The 17,643-nt window shown below is 58.4% G+C and overlaps 1 protein-coding gene across 1 annotated transcript in view; it reads right to left on the reverse strand.

Moving 5' to 3' along the window:
- Positions 1-1,094: 1,094 nt before the first annotated feature.
- The window catches only part of LOC129462980 (signal peptide, CUB and EGF-like domain-containing protein 1), a 36,986-nt gene continuing 20,437 nt past the window's right edge, over positions 1,095-17,643 (reverse strand). The window contains exons 10-17 of the mRNA XM_055243436.1: positions 16,306-16,509; positions 12,177-12,338; positions 10,492-10,659; positions 9,018-9,179; positions 8,141-8,338; positions 6,152-6,304; positions 5,613-5,692; positions 1,095-1,361 (exon numbers count right to left, since the gene is read on the reverse strand). Of these exons, the coding sequence (XP_055099411.1) occupies positions 1,095-1,361; positions 5,613-5,692; positions 6,152-6,304; positions 8,141-8,338; positions 9,018-9,179; positions 10,492-10,659; positions 12,177-12,338; positions 16,306-16,509 (1,394 nt within the window). The remainder of the gene's footprint in view (positions 1,362-5,612; positions 5,693-6,151; positions 6,305-8,140; positions 8,339-9,017; positions 9,180-10,491; positions 10,660-12,176; positions 12,339-16,305; positions 16,510-17,643) is intronic.

The following is a 17,643-nucleotide window of genomic DNA, read 5'->3' on the forward strand; positions in this document are numbered from 1 at the left end:
GGGGGAGTGAGATTAAAACTCAGGATTCCAGCTTGGGTAACATGGTAAAACCCCACCTCTGCCAAAAAAAAAAAAAAAAAAAAAAAAAAATTAGCTGGGCATGGTGGCTCGTGCCTGTTGTCTCAGCTACTTGGGAGGCTGAAGCATGAGAATCCCTTGAGCCCAGGAGGTGGAGGTTGCAGTGAGCCAAGATTGCGCAACTGAACTCCAGTTTGGGCAACAGAGTGAGACTTTGTTTCAAAACACAAAAACAAACAAACAAAAACAGGATTGGCCAGGTCCAAAGCCTAAGTGCTTTCCTCTGTGCCAATGACCATCCATTCAGTCTTTTTTTTTTTTTTAAGACAGAGTCTTGCTCTGTCACCCAGGCTGGAGTGCAGTGGCGGGATCTTGGGTCACTGCACCTCTGCCTCCTGAGTTCAGGTGATTCTCCTGCCTCAGCCTCCCGAGTAGCTGGGATTAAAGGCACGCACCACCACACCTGGCTAATTTTTGTCTTTTCAGTAGAGATGCGGTTTCACCATGTTGGCCAGGTTGGTCTCAGACTCCTGACCTCAGGTGATCCACCCACCTCGGCCTCCCAAAGTGCTGGGATTAGAGGCGTGAGCCACAGCGCCTGGCCTGTAACTGGTTTTTAAATAGATCATTGGCATTAACTCTTGGGATTCCAATAAGATTTTATTAAAGGCCAGGTGTGGTGGCTCACACCTGTAATCCTAGCACTTTGGGAGGCTGAGGCGGGCAGATCACCTGAGGTCAGGAGTTTGAGACCAGCCTGATCAACATGGGGAAACCCCATCTCTACTAAAAATACAAAATTAGCTGGGCGTGGTGGTGCCCGCCTGTAATCCCAGCAACTCAGGAGGCTGAGGCATAAGGACTGCTTGAAACCGGGAGGCGGAGGTTGCAGTGAGCCGAGAGTGTGCCACTGCACTCCATGCTGGATGACAGAGCGAGACACTGTCTCAAAAAAAAAAAAAAAAGATTAACAAAGGGTTCCGCTGCAAAATGACACAACACAACCAACATTTGCAAACAGAGAACACTCAGCCAAGAGCACAGGCTTTGCAGCTGGCAGATCCCAAATCATCACTTCAGGCCTGCTTGCTGGCCCCTGGACCTCGGGGACATCGCTTTGCTGCTCTGAATTTCATTCTTCCCTGCACAGAGAGGTCATGATGCCTCTTCCTGGGGCTGCGAGGAAAAGGATCCGCGCTGGCGTGAACAGAGAACCTGTCCTCAGCGGTGCTCAGTGCAGGTTTGCTGCGGGGATCTAGGCAGCCAATGGGGCTGTCCTCCAGGGCAGTCTCTGGAGGGCAGACGCAGTCCCCGCCCTCGCTGAGCCCCAGTGTCTCTTCTCTCTAGTGGGGCACTGGCTGCCACCCTGGGCAGAAACTATGGAGCAGAGGTGAGGCCTAGTGGAGGTCTGGTTCCTGACAGAGTCCCCAGAGCCCAGTCCAGGGAAGGTGCTCAGCAAATGGCGACCACCACCTGCTGGGGCGTGAGAGCTCCTTGCCCCATTGACTGTGGCTGCATCTGCTGTGTCTGGGGTGGACCTCTCCTGGCACACACTCATCTGTTTGCGTACACACCTACCACACAGTCACCACACCCCATACCACACACACCCACACACACCCACCACACCCCATACCACACACACCCACACACACCCACCACACCCCATACCACACACCCACCACACCCCATACCATACACCCACCACACCCCATACCACACACACCCACACACACCCACCACACCCCATACCACACACACCCACACACACCCACCACACCCCATACCACACACACCCCATACCACACACACCCACACCCCATACCACACACCACACCACACCCCATAACACACACACCCACACCTCATACCACACACCCACCACACCCCATACCATACACCCACCACACCCCATACCACACACACCCACACACACCCACCACACCCCATACCACACACACCCACACACACCCACCACACCCCATACCACACACACCCCATACCACACACACCCACACCCCATACCACACACCACACCACACCCCATACCACACACACCCACACCCCATACCACACACCACCACATCCCATACCACACCCCATACCACACACCCACCACACCCCATACCACACATACCCACACCCCATACCACACACCACACCACACCCCATACCACACACACCCACACCCCATACCACACACCACCACATCCCATACCACACCCCATACCACACACCCACCACACCCCATACCACACACCACACCACACCCCATACCACACACACCCCATACCACACACACCCACACCCCATACCACACACCACACCACACCCCATACCACACACACCCACACCCCATACCACACACCCACCACACCCCATACCACACACACCCACACCCCATACCACACACCACCACATCCCATACCACACCCCATACCACACACCACACCACACCCCATACCACACACACCCACACCCCATACCACACACCGCCACATCCTATACCACACCCCATACCACACACCCACCACACCCCATACCACACATACCCACACCCCATACCACACACCACACCACACCCCATACCACACACACCCACACCCCATACCACACACCACCACATCCCATACCACACCCCATACCACACACCCACCACACCCCATACCACACACCACACCACACCCCATACCACACACACCCCATACCACACACACCCACACCCCATACCACACACCACACCACACCCCATACCACACACACCCACACCCCATACCACACACCCACCACACCCCATATGACACCCCATACCACACACCCACCACACCCCATACCACACATACCCACACCCCATACCACACACCACACCACACCCCATACCACACACACCCACACCCCATACCACACACCACACCACACCCCATACCACACCCCATACCACACACCACACACCCACCACACCCCATACCACACACACCCACACACACCCACCACACCCCATACCACACACCACAGCCCATACCACACACACCCACACCCCATACCACACACCACACACCCACCACACCCCATACCACACACACCCACACACACCCACCACACACCACACCCCATACCACACACACCCACACCCCATACCACACACCCACCACACCCCATACCACACACCCACCACACCCCATACCACACACCCCATACCACACACCCCATACCACACACCCCATACCACACCCCATACCACACACCACACACCCACCACACCCCATACCACACACCCACCACACCCCATACCACACACCCACCACACCCCATACCACACACCCACCACACCCCATACCACACACCCCATACCACACCCCATACCACACACCACACACCCACCACACCCCATACCACACACCCACCACACCCCATACCACACACCCACCACACCCCATACCACACACCCACCACACCCCATACCACACACCCCATACCACACACCCCATACCACACCCCATACCACACACCACACACCCACCACACCCCATACCACACACCCACCACACCCCATACCACACCCCATACCACACCCCATACCACACACCACACACCCACCACACCCCATACCACACACCCACCACACCTCATACCACACCCCATACCACACACCCCATACCACACACCCACCACACCCCATACCACACACCCACCACACCCCATACCACACACCCCATACAACACACCCACCCCACACACACACCACACACCCACCACACCCCCCTCACCACACATGCCCCCACACCTCTATTCACCACACCCCCACCCCCACTCACCACACACACCCACCACACACCCACTCACCACACACCCCTACACACACCACACCCCCCTCACCATACCCCCACACCTCTATTCACACCCCCACCCCCACTCACCACACACACTCCCATACACACCACACACCCCCACCTCTATTCACCACACACCCCCATACATATCACACACCCACCACACCCCCTCACCACACACACCCCTATATACACACCACACACCCACTCACTACACATCTCCCACACACCTCTGTTCACCCCACACTCCCCCACAAACACCACACACCCCCACCTCCATTGACCACACACACCCCATAAACACCACACATCCACCACACCCCTACCCACCACACACACCCCCACACACACCACACCCACCACACGCCCACTCAACACACACCCCTAAACACCCAGCACACAAATCCCTACATACCCCTACATACACACTACACCCACTCACACCCCACACTCAAGCCCACCACGCACCCCTACACACACACCACAGTCACCACACACACAGAACACCTCCAAACTCACCATACATGCCTCCACAAACACACCACACAGTCAGCACACTCCCCCACACTCTCCACACACACGCGTGCCCTGAACCCATACCCTGGAGACAGACACTCCTGCTCCCCTCTGTGCTGGGCGTGGTGCCGGCGCTGGAGGCAGAGTTGACCATGAACCCTGGCAGCTCCTCCCCCGCAACGGGGCAGGGGCTAAATATTCACAGAACAAACCTAAAGTGAGTTCTGGTGGGTGCCAGGAAGGAGGGGCACACGGGTCCTAGGGGCTGCAAAGGTGTGCCCAGGTCAGGGGGTCCGGGCAGGCCGCCCAGAGGACGACAGGATGTCCCAGCTGAGGGTGGAAGGTTGGGGTAAAGAGGTGGGGGAGAGAAGAATGGGCCGAGAGGCTCGGTGTGTGAGAAGCTGGGAGCCACTGTGGAGGAGGACAGCCCTCTGGCTGAGGTTTGTGTTCCCAGAGCAGCGTCAGGACGTTCCAGTTTGGGAGCGATGCTCCCAGGGCAGAGCTAGGGGGACAGGGATTGGGGGGAAAGAGCCCAGGATGCATCCCTGGCTTCTGCCCAAGCAGCTTGAGGAGGAAATGAGGAGCCGAGGGCGGCAGCATGTGACTGGCAGACTATGGGGAGACTCAAGTGAATCTTCCCGAACTCTGCAAACCATCCTTTTCTCAGAAGAGGTGACAGCGGGAGCGCTCCAGCCCTGCCCTTGTCCTCCACACCCCGGGGCTCCTGGGCTAACAGTGCTGCTGCCCAGGGCTGAGCTGGGTGAGTCCCGGGTCCCTGGACCTCTGGCCAGTACCCACCATGTGACACACCAGGCGGCCCTGCCTCTCCAGGCTGGAAGCAGGAAGAGGAGGGAGCCCAGTCTGAGCGGCAGGGGGGACTCCAAGTGACAATGGCACTGGGTAGATCCCACTGATTCTGAGACACCCCCCAGAATACCCTCATTCTACAGATGAGGCGAGTGAGGCTGAGAGCTGGTGAGGAGCGTGCCTGAGGCCACATCACCAGGTCTTGGTCCCCACATCCTCACCAAACAGCTTCCCTCAGGCCTTCTGGTCTGGAGGGACAGATGTGCAGGACCCAGTCCCCACCATTAGGGCTCTGGGACCCCCCAAGCCTCCTGCTCCTCTCCCATCACGACCCATCCTCCCTTGCTCCTCCAGGGGCCAGGGCTGGGGCAGGGGCGGTCCTGGCTCATCACAGGCCCCATCCCAGGGTTACGTGGATTCCCTTCCAATAAACTCACTCACTTTCAAAATTTCCTGGTGGTTCTCCGAGGCGTACAGCCGCCCATCACGCACGATGTCCTCTATGAGTTGTTGGTAGTCCTCTGGGCAGCGGGGCAGCAGGGGGAGAGGAAGGCGAGGGGCTTGAGACCCACGTGCTCCCTTTTCACCTCCAGCCTCTGCCCTCCCTCCCCTGCTCCAGCCACGGGCTCCGGGCTATGGCTGGCCACAGCTCTGCCTCTGTGCCTTTGAACCTGGGGCTCCCTCCACCTGTATTGTCCTCCTCGGGGTTTCACTAAGAACCCCCTATTTAGCCCTCAAAACCCGGCTTGGGCAGCACCTCAGCTGAAGCCTGCAGATGCCACTAACCGCTGCCTTGCCTGTACCACCCGGTACCACCCTCGGCCTGTCTGGCTCTGGCCACTAATAGTGTTCGTTCTGCTTCCAGGTCTGTACCTGCCAGGTCGCAGCTCCCTGAGGGCAAGGACGTGCGACTCTTCTCTGTGTCTCCAGAGCCCCGCCTGAGCCGTGCACAGTGGGCCATGAAGACAGTTGGGTCTTACCATCGTAGGTGACATAGGGCACTTGGAAGCCTTTGCCACTGTTGCCTTCATTGGATTTGAACTGGATCCAGAGCTTCTGGGAGCGGGAGGTGAAGGCGATGGGCCTCTCGTAGGTCTGGCAGGTCTCATAGGTGGTGATGGACGTGGGCGAGGCTGTGGGTGAAGCATCATTGCTGAGCCGCCCCAGGTGGGCAGCTCCTCCTGCCCTAGGCCGCTTGCCTCCCATCCAGTCCACCGCCCAGCACCTGCACCGAACGCCTGGTTCCCCAAACACAACAGCTTAGTCTATGTGCTTGTTCCCTCTGTCTCTGAGGCACTTCCCTACCCTCAACCCTGGTTCCTACTTGTCCTTCTGAGACCCATCTCTGTGTCCCCTCTTCCAGGAAGCCTCCCTGATTGCCCCCCATCCCCTCCCAAGCTCCTGCTCTGCTCTGGTGAACCCCTTATCACAGGCCCTCTGTCAGTGGGTCTCCATCTCTCTCGAGCTAACTGCTCCTCGGTGAAAGGGCTCAGGCCTGCACTTGGTGCAAGGCCAAGGCGGGAGTGGAAGCTGGGGGAGGAGGTGGGAGATGAACTGGCACTGACTGCTGGGACCAGAGGCACAGACTTGGGAAGTCCCTTCTCCCCGAGAGCAAATGCACCAGCAAGGCCCACTGAGCCCTGATCTCCCGAGGAGGAAATCAGGAGCCAAGTGCGGCAGCATGGGCACAGCATGTGACCAGCAGGTAAATCTTCCCAAACTCCGAAAACCATCCTTTTCTCAGATGCGGTGACAGTGGGAGCACCCCAGCCCTGCCCAGCCTCTCCCCACTTAAGGGCTCCTCAGCAAGGCCTCACGGTTCCCTGGGGGCCTTCCCGAGGAGCCCCTCATGGGGGACAGGCTGGGCTTCACTTGAGCTCAGCCTTGTGGTGGGGGATAGAAGGAGGGGATGCTGGCGGCAGGGGAGCGGGTGAGGGGAACGGGCGGGGAAGGTGGTCCCAGGCTGGTCCCTTGCCCATCTGCACACTGTGGCTTTTGGCTGGTCAGCTGCATCAGCCTTGCTGACATTTGTCTACTCGTTAGCTATGCTGAGCAACTCCTGCCCAGGATAACGCACGCAGCTCTGGCGGAGCAGCCCCGGAGCAGACCTCAGGCCCCTCCCCATGCCCTCCTCTGGCCGGTCTCTGTGGTCGCTGTGTACCCAGACATGTTCTCTGGCCAGTGTCTGTGGGTGTCTGGGTTCCTGCTCTTCCTTCCCTAACACTCAGACATGGAGCTTGCTCACATGGGCACCAATAGCCCGACAGCAAGGAGGTCCCCGGACAGGTGCCCTGCAGGGATTTGGCTGGTGGTGGGTGGGGGGGGGCTCAGGGGCCTCCCAGGCATTCCTGCTGCTGTGGCCAGCTGGGCATACATGTGGTCACACCCACTGCTGAGTCCAGTCCTCTCTCATGCCATTCCATCCTTCACTCCCTGAAGTCTCAAGAGGAGCCCTGATGGGGCGGATGGGCCCGGAGTCCAGGGCTCACAGAGGGGTGGGGAGGGCTCTCTGAGCTGGTATCTTGTGTGTTGCATGGGACGGCCATGTTGTCCCCCAAACCTCAGTGGGCGGGAGGAGACCCATGGAGCTGGAGCCTGAGGTCTCGCCCTGAGCGGTGCGGCAGAAAGCGGTGGGAAGGGGCCCTGTGGCTGGTCCTGCCACTGGGATGAGGGCCGGGCTCAGGGCTGGGCTCGTGGCCAGAGTTGAGACCAGGCCTGACCACGTCCCAGCATCCACGCTCGGAATACCCTAAGCTCTCCAGATCTTTCCATAGAACTCTGTAAAGCCAGCTTTTAGACCCAAGTGGGTTTCAACCCTGCCTCCCAGGTGGAATCTGAGGGGCTGGTCTCCTGAGCCCCAGGGCCCTCCTCTCTGCCCTGTGAAGGCAGCGATCCCGCCTGGCGGAACCGCAGCGAGACGGGGGTGCACACGCGGCTGAGGCTGCTAGTCTCCTCCGCCCCCAACGTACCGCTCTTCCTCATGACCAGAACATCGCCGCATTCATCCTCGATGGGCAGGAAGATCTCAGGGACCACGATGAGGATCCTGCGCTTTGGGGGAGGTGCGATGTGCCAGACACATTCAGCGTTGGCTGGGTAGTCGCCAGGGTAGTTGGGGGACTCGATGTAGCCGGTATAGTCACCAAGCTCGCCGCCGCAGTGCTGGTCTGTGGGCACAGTGGCCCGAGGGCCTCATCAGGCTCCACTGGGCAGGGGCCCTGGCCGGCCAGGCCTCTAACCACCTGGGAGGCCTAGGGCAGGGCTGGAAGGTGCTCTTGTACCCTCCCACAGCAGCCCTCGGACCCTTAGCCCATCCTCCTTGGGGACCCTGCCTGGGCTGACCCCAGAGCAGGAGGGCAGGTCCCCTGCTCACGCCTGTGGTTCCCTGAGGCCCAGCCTGGGGGCTTCTTCTTACTGGGCTGCCATGCCTGCAGGCCCACCCTATTTCTCTGTGGCTGGGCCTTGTCAGGGGCACTGAGGGCCTGGAGCCGTGCCCTCTCTAGCGGCCCCGTCAGTGCCCCTGTAGGCTGTCAGCTACCCCAGCAGACCCAGAAACTAGAGCAGGGCCTGGCTCAGGGCAGAGGCTCGGGCTGTGTTGGGTGAGCAGTGGGAACTGATGAACGATGGGCACCATTGTGGGCTCTGTAGAGTGGGCCAAGCCAGGGCTGCCCCTTTGGTGCCACAGGCCTCCAGATGGATGCAAGGCACCCGAGAGCAGACGGGATGGAGCAGGAGGAGTCCAGTGTCCTCGTGGAGCTCGTGTGAGATCAGGTCTCCTCCCACCCCCACAACCTGCCCAGCCCCTCCTGTGTTCCCAGCTTCCCATGGCAGAGCAGCAGCATCCACTTTTGCAGTGTGTGACATTGGTGGAGCCATCAAAGTCTGTGCTGGTGTTGCCTGGACAGGTGATGCAGTGGTTCTGGCCAAACTCAGGCTGGTAGGTGCTGACAGGGCAGCGGATGCAGTGGTGGGTGGTGGTGTTGTAGTGGTGGCCGGGGGAGCAGTGCACTGCCAGGGGACACAAGGCAGTGTGGTGGGTGTGGAGGGGTGCAGGGAATGGGCAGCATTGGGGAGCTGTCCCCAGGACCTTTCATGTCCTCGAGGTCTGTTTTGGCACAGAGTTCAAGGCTCTTCCCCACCGCCCCATGACCTCCCATCACCCTCACTCCGCCATGGCCAGGAAGAGCCCTTGGCGTGGGAGTCACATGGCAGATTGATGTGATATTGGCTTCAGCAAAACAGGGACCACACAGGCCACCTTGATGGGAGCAATTTTCAGAGAGAGTGGGGGCGATGATGCGACTGGAGGTGTGCAGGGAAGACAGGGAGGAGGGGAGGTGGAGCCAGCGAGGCCAAACCCTCTTTCTACAAGGTTGCTGGGGCAGGAGAGACAGGCAGCCAGAGTCTGAGGGGTGGCGGGGCGGGGGGCTAGAGGTGGGCAATTCTTTTTTTTTTTTTTTTGAGATGGAGCTCGCTCTGTCACCCAGGCTGGAGTGCAGTGGCACCATCTTGGCTCACTGCAACCAGCATCTCCTGGGTTCAAGCTATGCTCCCCTCCCAGTCTCCCGAGTAGGTGGGATTACAGGTGCACATCACCACACCCGGCTAATTATTTTTGTATTTTTTTAAGTAGAGACGGGGTTTCGCCATGTTAGCCAGGCTGGCCTCAAACTTTTGACCTCAGGTGATCCACCCACTTTGGCCTCCCAAAGTGCTGGGATTATAGGCGTGAGACACCGCACCTGGCTTCAGTTTTTTTAAATGGGCAAATTCGGAACAGTTTGTATGTGCAGGAGAGTATCTGGTGATGTGGCTGGCTCCAGGGAGCTGAGGGCCAGGCCACCTGGACAGAAGGACAGACGGACAGACACTGAGAGGGAGCGCGGTGGGGAAGCAGGGTCAGCAGCTGAGAATGGGGAGGATTTGGGGGGAGTTGGTGAGTGAGGGAAGACGGGATGCAGACCTGAGTGGGACCAGATGCCCTGAACAGACAGCAGTTGAGGTGATGCCCTGATCCTGCTCCTGTCCCCACACTCCTGCCCCCTCCTCACCCTCTCAACCTCCCTTCTACATGCTGCTCAAGGCCTCCTGTCCCCAGAGCCCTGCTCAGTGCTCTGAGGAGCTGCTGTCCCCCTGGAGCTCAGAAAGCTCTCAGCTATAAGGTGTCCCTGTCCTGATGCAGGGCACAGTGGGTCACCCACGCCCATGCCTGACAGCTCCAGCTCCTCCTCTGAGCTGGGAGGTTTGCCACGTGGAGGAAATGAGAGGGGCTCAGGGAAGCCTCTCGGGGTGGGCGGGCATGGTGGGGGGGCATGCTCACCTTTAGCCTCGCAGTCCTGGAAGGAGGTGGTGCCTTCATGTTTGGTGAGCAAACCCTCTCCGCAGGGGAAACAGCCGGTGCGCCCGGGCTCAGGCTGGTACGTGCCCACGGGGCAGGCCTGGCAGGGCTTGAAGCCGTCGGCCGAGAAGAAGCCTGGAGAACACTGGCCTGGAAGTCAGAGGTCACAGCTCAGGCGAGCAGGAGGCACTGCAGGGCCCAGGCTGTGGGTGGTCTCAGGCCCTGCTCCTGGCCTTTGCCTGGCCCTGGAAAAGGTACCAGGCACCCGAGGCCTGGAGTGGGGACGGGGTGGGGAGAGCGAAGCAGCCGGGGTGCAGGAGGCTGGGCCCTGGTCCGGATGCTGCCAGCGGTTCATGTGTGGCCTTGGTCAAGCCTGGCTTTCCTTCTCCCACCAGCAAGAAGGCCTGGGGGTTGAAGAGCAAGAGGCCTTGCTGCTGAGCTAGGAAGGGGACCCACAGGTGGAGGGGCGGGTCACATGTCTCAGAGGGGCTCTCCCCGGGGGGCAGGCTGCACCAGGGTCTTTGCAGAAGGAGCACCTGCTCAGCTTCAGGGTGACGCTGCCTGGTCCACCAGCAGGGCCAGGCCAGAGCAGAGGGAGGCGGGTCTGGGGAGGGTTTCTGAGGTACTCAAGGTCACCTCTGAGACAAAGGGAGGGGACCACAGGAAAGCCAATTTCAGCTCCACATAAGGAATGTTCTAGCACTCCAGCAGACTCAGGATGCAGAGAGTATTCTGGCACTGAGTGAGGGGCGGGTTTAGCATCCTCTCAGCCCAGACCCTGGGATTCTCAGCTTCCACCCAAACACCGAATCTCCTACCAGTGGCCACTCCCCCAGGGGTGGAGACCACAGTCCTGGAGCGGGCAGTGGGCCAGAGAGCAGCCGGCAGCCTGCACGGACTCAGGGCTGGGCTCTGAGCCCTTCTGTCACCGGGAGAAAGCTGGAGGTCCCCAGTATCCTGGGACCCCACTCCCCCACCCTCACAGGCACTGTGCTTCTCAGGGTGCTGAGAAGCTTCCCCGCGGATTCTCTTGGGTGAAATTCAGTGGCCTGGGAAGAAAGGCTCATGGGGAGACTGAGCTAGCTTCACAGATGGAGTTAAGTGGGGAGAGGGAGGTAAATGCAAAAGCTCTTTGCAAACCTAACTGCATTTGGTAAATTGAAAAAGGGCTTTCTAAACAGTCTGTGGGGCACATCATAAAGTTCTTTGTGTGGAGCAAAGTTCCTGCTCAAGTATAAGATACACTCTGCAAAGTGTTCCAGTCGTAATGGAATGTTCCATAAAATGGAAGCTGTCTGGTCCACCATAAGGCACCTATGTGCCTCCCTTAGAAACCGTAAGTTGCACACTGTGAAGTCCTTTCCAAAGGGCACAGTGCAAGTCTGAGAGCACACCGAGTGCGGTGCAGCGCTCAGCTCTGTAGTGCAGGCCGGGACTGCTGACGCTTTGGGATCTGTCATGCGCTTTGTAAGTGGTGATGGCACAGACATCCTGAAGGGTTTTGGAAAGGACAAGGAACTTTAGAAAATACCACACTCTGTGGCCACACCAGGCACCTGGGCCTTGGACAGGAGGGCCTCATCAGAGACAGGGGGAGCCCCCGCCCACCCCCCACCCCCACTCCCACCCCCACCCCACCTCTCCTTCTAGGGTAGGCCTGCACTCGCCTCCACATTCTGACACATTGCGGGCACCAGCCAGACCAAGCCCGTCGCTGCTGGGGCATGGTGTGCAACTGAGCTGGCCTTCCGTGTCCTGGTATGTTCCTGGCATACATGGCACACACTGGCCGAGCTCACCGCTGAAGTGGGTGCCAGGCCCACAGGCAACTGCAGAGGCAAAGCGGAGAGGCTGCTGGAGGCAGAGGCGGGGAGGCCGGGGGTGTCTCCTGTGTGCTCAAGCCCAGGCTCTCCTGATAGACACAGTCCTTGTTCCCTGGGGCCCCAAGGACACAGAGGGGCCCCTGACCTATCCCAGAAGAGCCTGGGGCAGGACCCAGGGGACAGCCATCTGTGAGGGCCATGAAGCCTGGCCCCTCTGGCTGCTGCACCTCAGAGTCCTCTGCGGACCCCTCCATCTCCACCCGCTTATAAAAGCCTGTGGTCCCCACTTCCCCCATACGTCTGTCCTCTGTCTGCTCCACACCCTGCCCTCCAGCTTTAGCAAACTGCCTCCTGGATGTCGCCACTTGGATATGCTACAGTCATTTCACCCCAAAGCTCCCCTGTCCTTCCTCAGTGGAGGAGTCAGGGGCAGTGGGGAGGGACTGGGGCTGAAATAGACAAGGGCAGGAGGGCCTGGCGGGGGAGGTGGGAGGGGCGTAGTGAGGAGATGATGGGCTGAAGACAGTGCAGTCTGGTTGGCTTCACTGAACAAATACATCAACTGATGAGTAAGGAAACTGAGTAAATCAGTAAATTAAGGAGAAAGGGAGCCGAGTTTCTCAGTGCTGGAGAAGATGCTTACAAACGTGGAAACGGGGAGTGAGGGTTAGAAAAGACCCTGAGGTGTGGAACGGGAGGCACTGGCATGAACTCATAGATCCCATGCCTATGTGTACACGTGTATACACACCTATGCTTTCCAGTTCTGTCCGATGAGAGGGCCTAGAGGCAGTGGTACTCCAGGAGCAATGAATAGCCCAGATTTTGGTTTCTACCCATCATCTTCCTCTCAAAGGAACCAGGGGTCCTTGGGGATTTGGCTGATGCCAGGGGATGGAGAGTGTCAATTGGATCTGAAGGGGAGGCTCGCAGCGTGTGTGTGGCAGGTCAGAAAGACCCAAGAGCCAGCTTGGTGGGGCACCCCTGGCTACCCTGGGGACACAGTGAGTGCCGAACTAAATAACATCAGGAATGGATCACAACGCAATGAGTAAGGGGAATCTGAGTCTACAGGGATACAGACCCAGAGGTAAATGGCCATGGCCACCTGCTTTCCTACAGGAGAGGGTGGAAGGAATGGTAGAGGTGGCTGACATGGCGGGAGCTGTGCAGAAGTTTGATGAGGAGGAGAATATTGGTCCAAACTCAGAATGTCCCCAGAAAACACTCATCAAACACAGAGGGAAAATGGCAAGTGAAAGTGAAGCCAGTGGCAGGCTGGGGGTATCCAGTGGTGGGCTGGGGGTATCCAGTGGTGGGCTGGGGGTATCCTGTGGTGGGCTGGGGGTATCCTGTGGTGGGCTGGGGGTATCCTGTGGTGGGCTGGGGGTATTGTGGTGGGCTGGGGGTATCCTGTGCCTGCTGATGGGACGCCCAGGATCAGGCCTCGAGGCTGAGGTTCCTGCTGGACCCTGAGCCCTGAGTCAGGTCCCCAGGAAAGACCAGAGGGAGCTCTGAGCATTAGCCTAGAGGAGGTGAGGTTGGGACAAGGACAGGAGAGGCAGGGAAAGGGGAGAAGCGGCTCCAGACTGAAGGAGCCTGAAGACACAGTGGAGGGTGACCTGTCTTTCTGGATGGGAGCTGGGACCAGAAAAAAAAAGGGACATTATTGGAAGGATTGCTGGAGCTGAATGGGGTGGGTGTGTGGGTTGGATGGCAAAGACTACACACTCACACATGCATGCACACTCACACACATGCATACACGTGTGGGAGACGGGGCGGATGTGGTAAAATGTGCACAACTGGGGAATTTGGATGAAGAAAATATGGAAGTTTTTTGTTCTGCTTGACAATGTTTCTGAAAGTTTGAAAAAATTTCAAAATAAGTTATTTATTTTTATTTTGAGATGGAGTCTTGCTCTGTCACCCAGGCTGGAGTGCAGTGGCGTGATCTCAGCTCACTGCAACCTCTGCCTCCCAGGTTCAAGTGATTCTCCTGTCTCAGCCTCCCCAGTAGCTAGGATTGCAGGTGCTCACCACCACGCCCAGCTAATTTTTGTATCTTTAGTAGAGACGGGGTTTCACCATGTTGGCCAGGCTGGTCTCGAACTCCTGACCTCAGGTGATCCACCTGTCTCGGCCTCCCAAAGTGCTGGGATTATAGGCGTGAGCTACCATGCCTGGCCCAAAATAAATTATTGAAAGTAGAAGAGGCCGGGCGCACCTATAGTCCCAGCTACTTGGGAGGCTGAGGCAGGAGAATAGGTTGAACCTGGGAGGCAGAGGTTGCGGTGAGCTGAGATTACACCATTGCACTCCAGCCTGGCTAGAGAGCGAGACTCTGTCTCAAAAACAAAAACAAACAAAAAAAGAAAGTAGAAGAATGATATCACCAAGCTCCCTTTGTCCCCCCCTTGTCAGTACGGCTGTCCCCCTCCACTGTCTGAGCCAGAGTCCCAGCTTCCCCAACCTGGCCCTTCCCCCATCAGGTGTCATCTCTTTACCAACAGCTTCCCCCCCACCCCCCACTGCCAGGTGTCACCTCTTCTCCAACAGCTTCCCCCCCACTGCCGTCACCGCTTCTCTAACAGCTTCCCCCCACCCCCGCCAGGTGTCACCTCTTCTCCAATGGCTTGCCCCACCCCACCAGGTGTCAACACTTTACCAACAGCTGCCCCACCCCACCAGGTGTCACCACTTTACCAACAGCTTCCCCACCCCGCCAGGTTTCACCTCTTTACCAACAGCTTCCCCACCCCGCCAGGTGTCATCACTTTACCAGCAGCTTCCCCCAACCCCCCCACCCCGCCAGGTATCACCTCTTCTCCAACAGCTTCCCCCCTCCCCCGCCAGGTATCATCTCTTCTCCACCGGCTTCCCAGTTTACACCCCTGGCCAACCCTACTGTTTGAGGCTTCGAACTTGTGGCTCCAACTGCTCATCCAACATCTCCATGTGGATGACTTGTGAGCGTCTCAAACTGAACATGTACAGCCTGCGCACCCCACCCCCCCAGCCCCCTCTTCCTCAAATCCTTGGGGATTTGGCCAGCATCGGGAAGCGATACCACCTCTGCCCAATTGGCCAAACCCTTGGAGTCGTCCTTGAAGTCTGTCTCTCCCTAGGAGACTCCTCCATCTCATGCTCCTCCCCGTCCTTGCTCTACCCCTGCTACTCAGCCTTCCCATATCAGAGTGCGCGTGCCTGCGTCCTTGCTCCGCCCCCTACTCAGCCTTCCCATAACAGAGCGCGTGAACCTGCGTCCTTGCTCTAAGCATTCCTATGGCTCCCCATCCAACTCAGAGTGGTGTCTGTGGCCTGCCAGGCCCCATCACCTCTGGCATCACTGTACCTGTGGGCATGTTCACTGGCCCACTGTCCATCTTCCGCACGGGCATGCGAGCTCCACTAGAACTAGGACTGTCTCGTGTGCTGGTTCTGCCTGTCCTACCTCCAGGCTCTCCCCTCCAGCCCACACCAGCCCGCTGGGGGCCGGCTTCACCTGCTTCCCTGCAGCACGACGCTGCCCTCCTGGGCGGCCCTAGGCCTCACGACATTGCTGCTCTGTCCCCCAACCCTGACTCAGGCTCCCCAACTCCTGGAGCCCTGAGGTCTCAGCTCACGTGACTTCTCCTCCTCCAAGAAGCTTCCCTGAACCACATCCCAGACTAGAGAGGGCCTGTTCGGGTTCCCGTGCCCCCTTGCGCCCCTCGACCGTGGCCTTGCTGTCCTGTCCACTCCTTGTCCCTCCTCAGGCTGTGATGACATGCCCGAGGCCCAGCACAGAGGAGTGCTCTTCAAATGACAGCGATGACCATGAGGGCTGCAGTCCTTCTCCCCGGCAGGCCTCTGCATCTCTCTGTCCCCTCCCCAGGTGTCTGTCTCCCCTGCATGCCCACCACTGTTTACCCCAGCTCATGTGCAAGGAAGGACAGAGTCAGCATCTGAGTGGCCATGGGCAAGGACTTACTGCATTTGCTGTCCTGTAGCACCTGGCCTGCTCCACATGCCCCCTGCCCCTCTAGGGCCTTGGCTGGCCTCTGGGCTACCTCGTACTCAGTGCCTGAGACCTGGACATAGAACTGCTGCCGGCCGATGGACTTGTGCAGGGTCTTGATGGCGGCCTGCAGGCTCTGTTCTGCTCGCTTCCACAAGCAGTCTGCTTTGCACGTGTCTGCAGGGGCAGGAGAGACAACATGAATCGCTGGCAACCCTGCTAGCTGCTGCCTTCTTAGCTGAGGGCTGCCCCGTGCCAGGCCCTGCACTGGGCTCGGACACCTCAGCACGTTCTCACGACAGTCCTGACCTAAGGGGTCACTGTCGCACCCATCTGACAGTGAGGAGGCTGTGGACCTGGGAGGCAGGGCCTGCCCAAGGCCCCGCGGCAGATGTGAGTGCAATCCAGGCAGCTGCCACTGCAACACATCACCCCCCCAGGGTACAACTCACGGGGCAAGAACCCCTTTCTGTCACTCAAAGACTCTTGGGGACTGCCACTGTCCCCAGGATAGTGTCCAGCTCTCTGGCCCTGAATCCAAGGCCCTTCAAGATCCAGCCCCGTCTGGCCTTGCCAGCCTCATCCCCTCCACTCTGACATTCCCTGTGGATTCCAATGTCTAGCCGCCCGGCCCTACTTAGGGCTTCCTGGACACCTCCTCCTCTCTCTGACCTCTGTGCCTTTGCCTATTCTATTCCCTCTGCCTGAATGCCATTCCTTGCCACCTCTTCCACCCAGTGAGCTTTGATTCTAAGCTCTCATTCAAATGGCAGCTCTTCTGGGAAAGCTTCCTGATATGGTTTCAATGTTTGTCTCTTCCAAACCTCATGTTGAAATATGATCCCTAATGCTGGGGGTGGGGCCTGGTAGGAGGTGTCTGGGTCATGGGGTAGGTCCCTCATGAATGGCCTGGTGCTGTCCTCGTGGTGGTCAGTTCTTGCTGGCTCTACTAGTCCCCATGAGATGTGACTGTTGAAGACATAGGCACCCCCTCCCCTCTCTCTTGCTCCTTTCCTCTTGCCATGTGATGCCAGCTGCTCTTCACCTTCCTCCGTGAGCAGAAGGAGCCTAAGGCTTTGCCAGGCAGATGCTGCTGCCGTGTTCTCTGACAGCCTGCAGAGCCGAGAGCCAATAAGCTCTTTTCCTGATAAATTATCCAGCCTCAGGTGTTCCTTTTAGCAACACAAATAGACTAAGACATTTCCTTTTTTTTTTTTTTTTTTTGAGATGGAGTCTCACTCTGTCGACAGGCTGGAGTACAGTGGTGCAATCTCAGCTCACTGCAACCTCTGCCTCCCAGGTTCAAGCGAT

Source organism: Symphalangus syndactylus, chromosome 14, assembly GCF_028878055.3.
Source record: "Symphalangus syndactylus isolate Jambi chromosome 14, NHGRI_mSymSyn1-v2.1_pri, whole genome shotgun sequence".
Lineage (NCBI taxonomy): Eukaryota > Metazoa > Chordata > Mammalia > Primates > Hylobatidae > Symphalangus > Symphalangus syndactylus.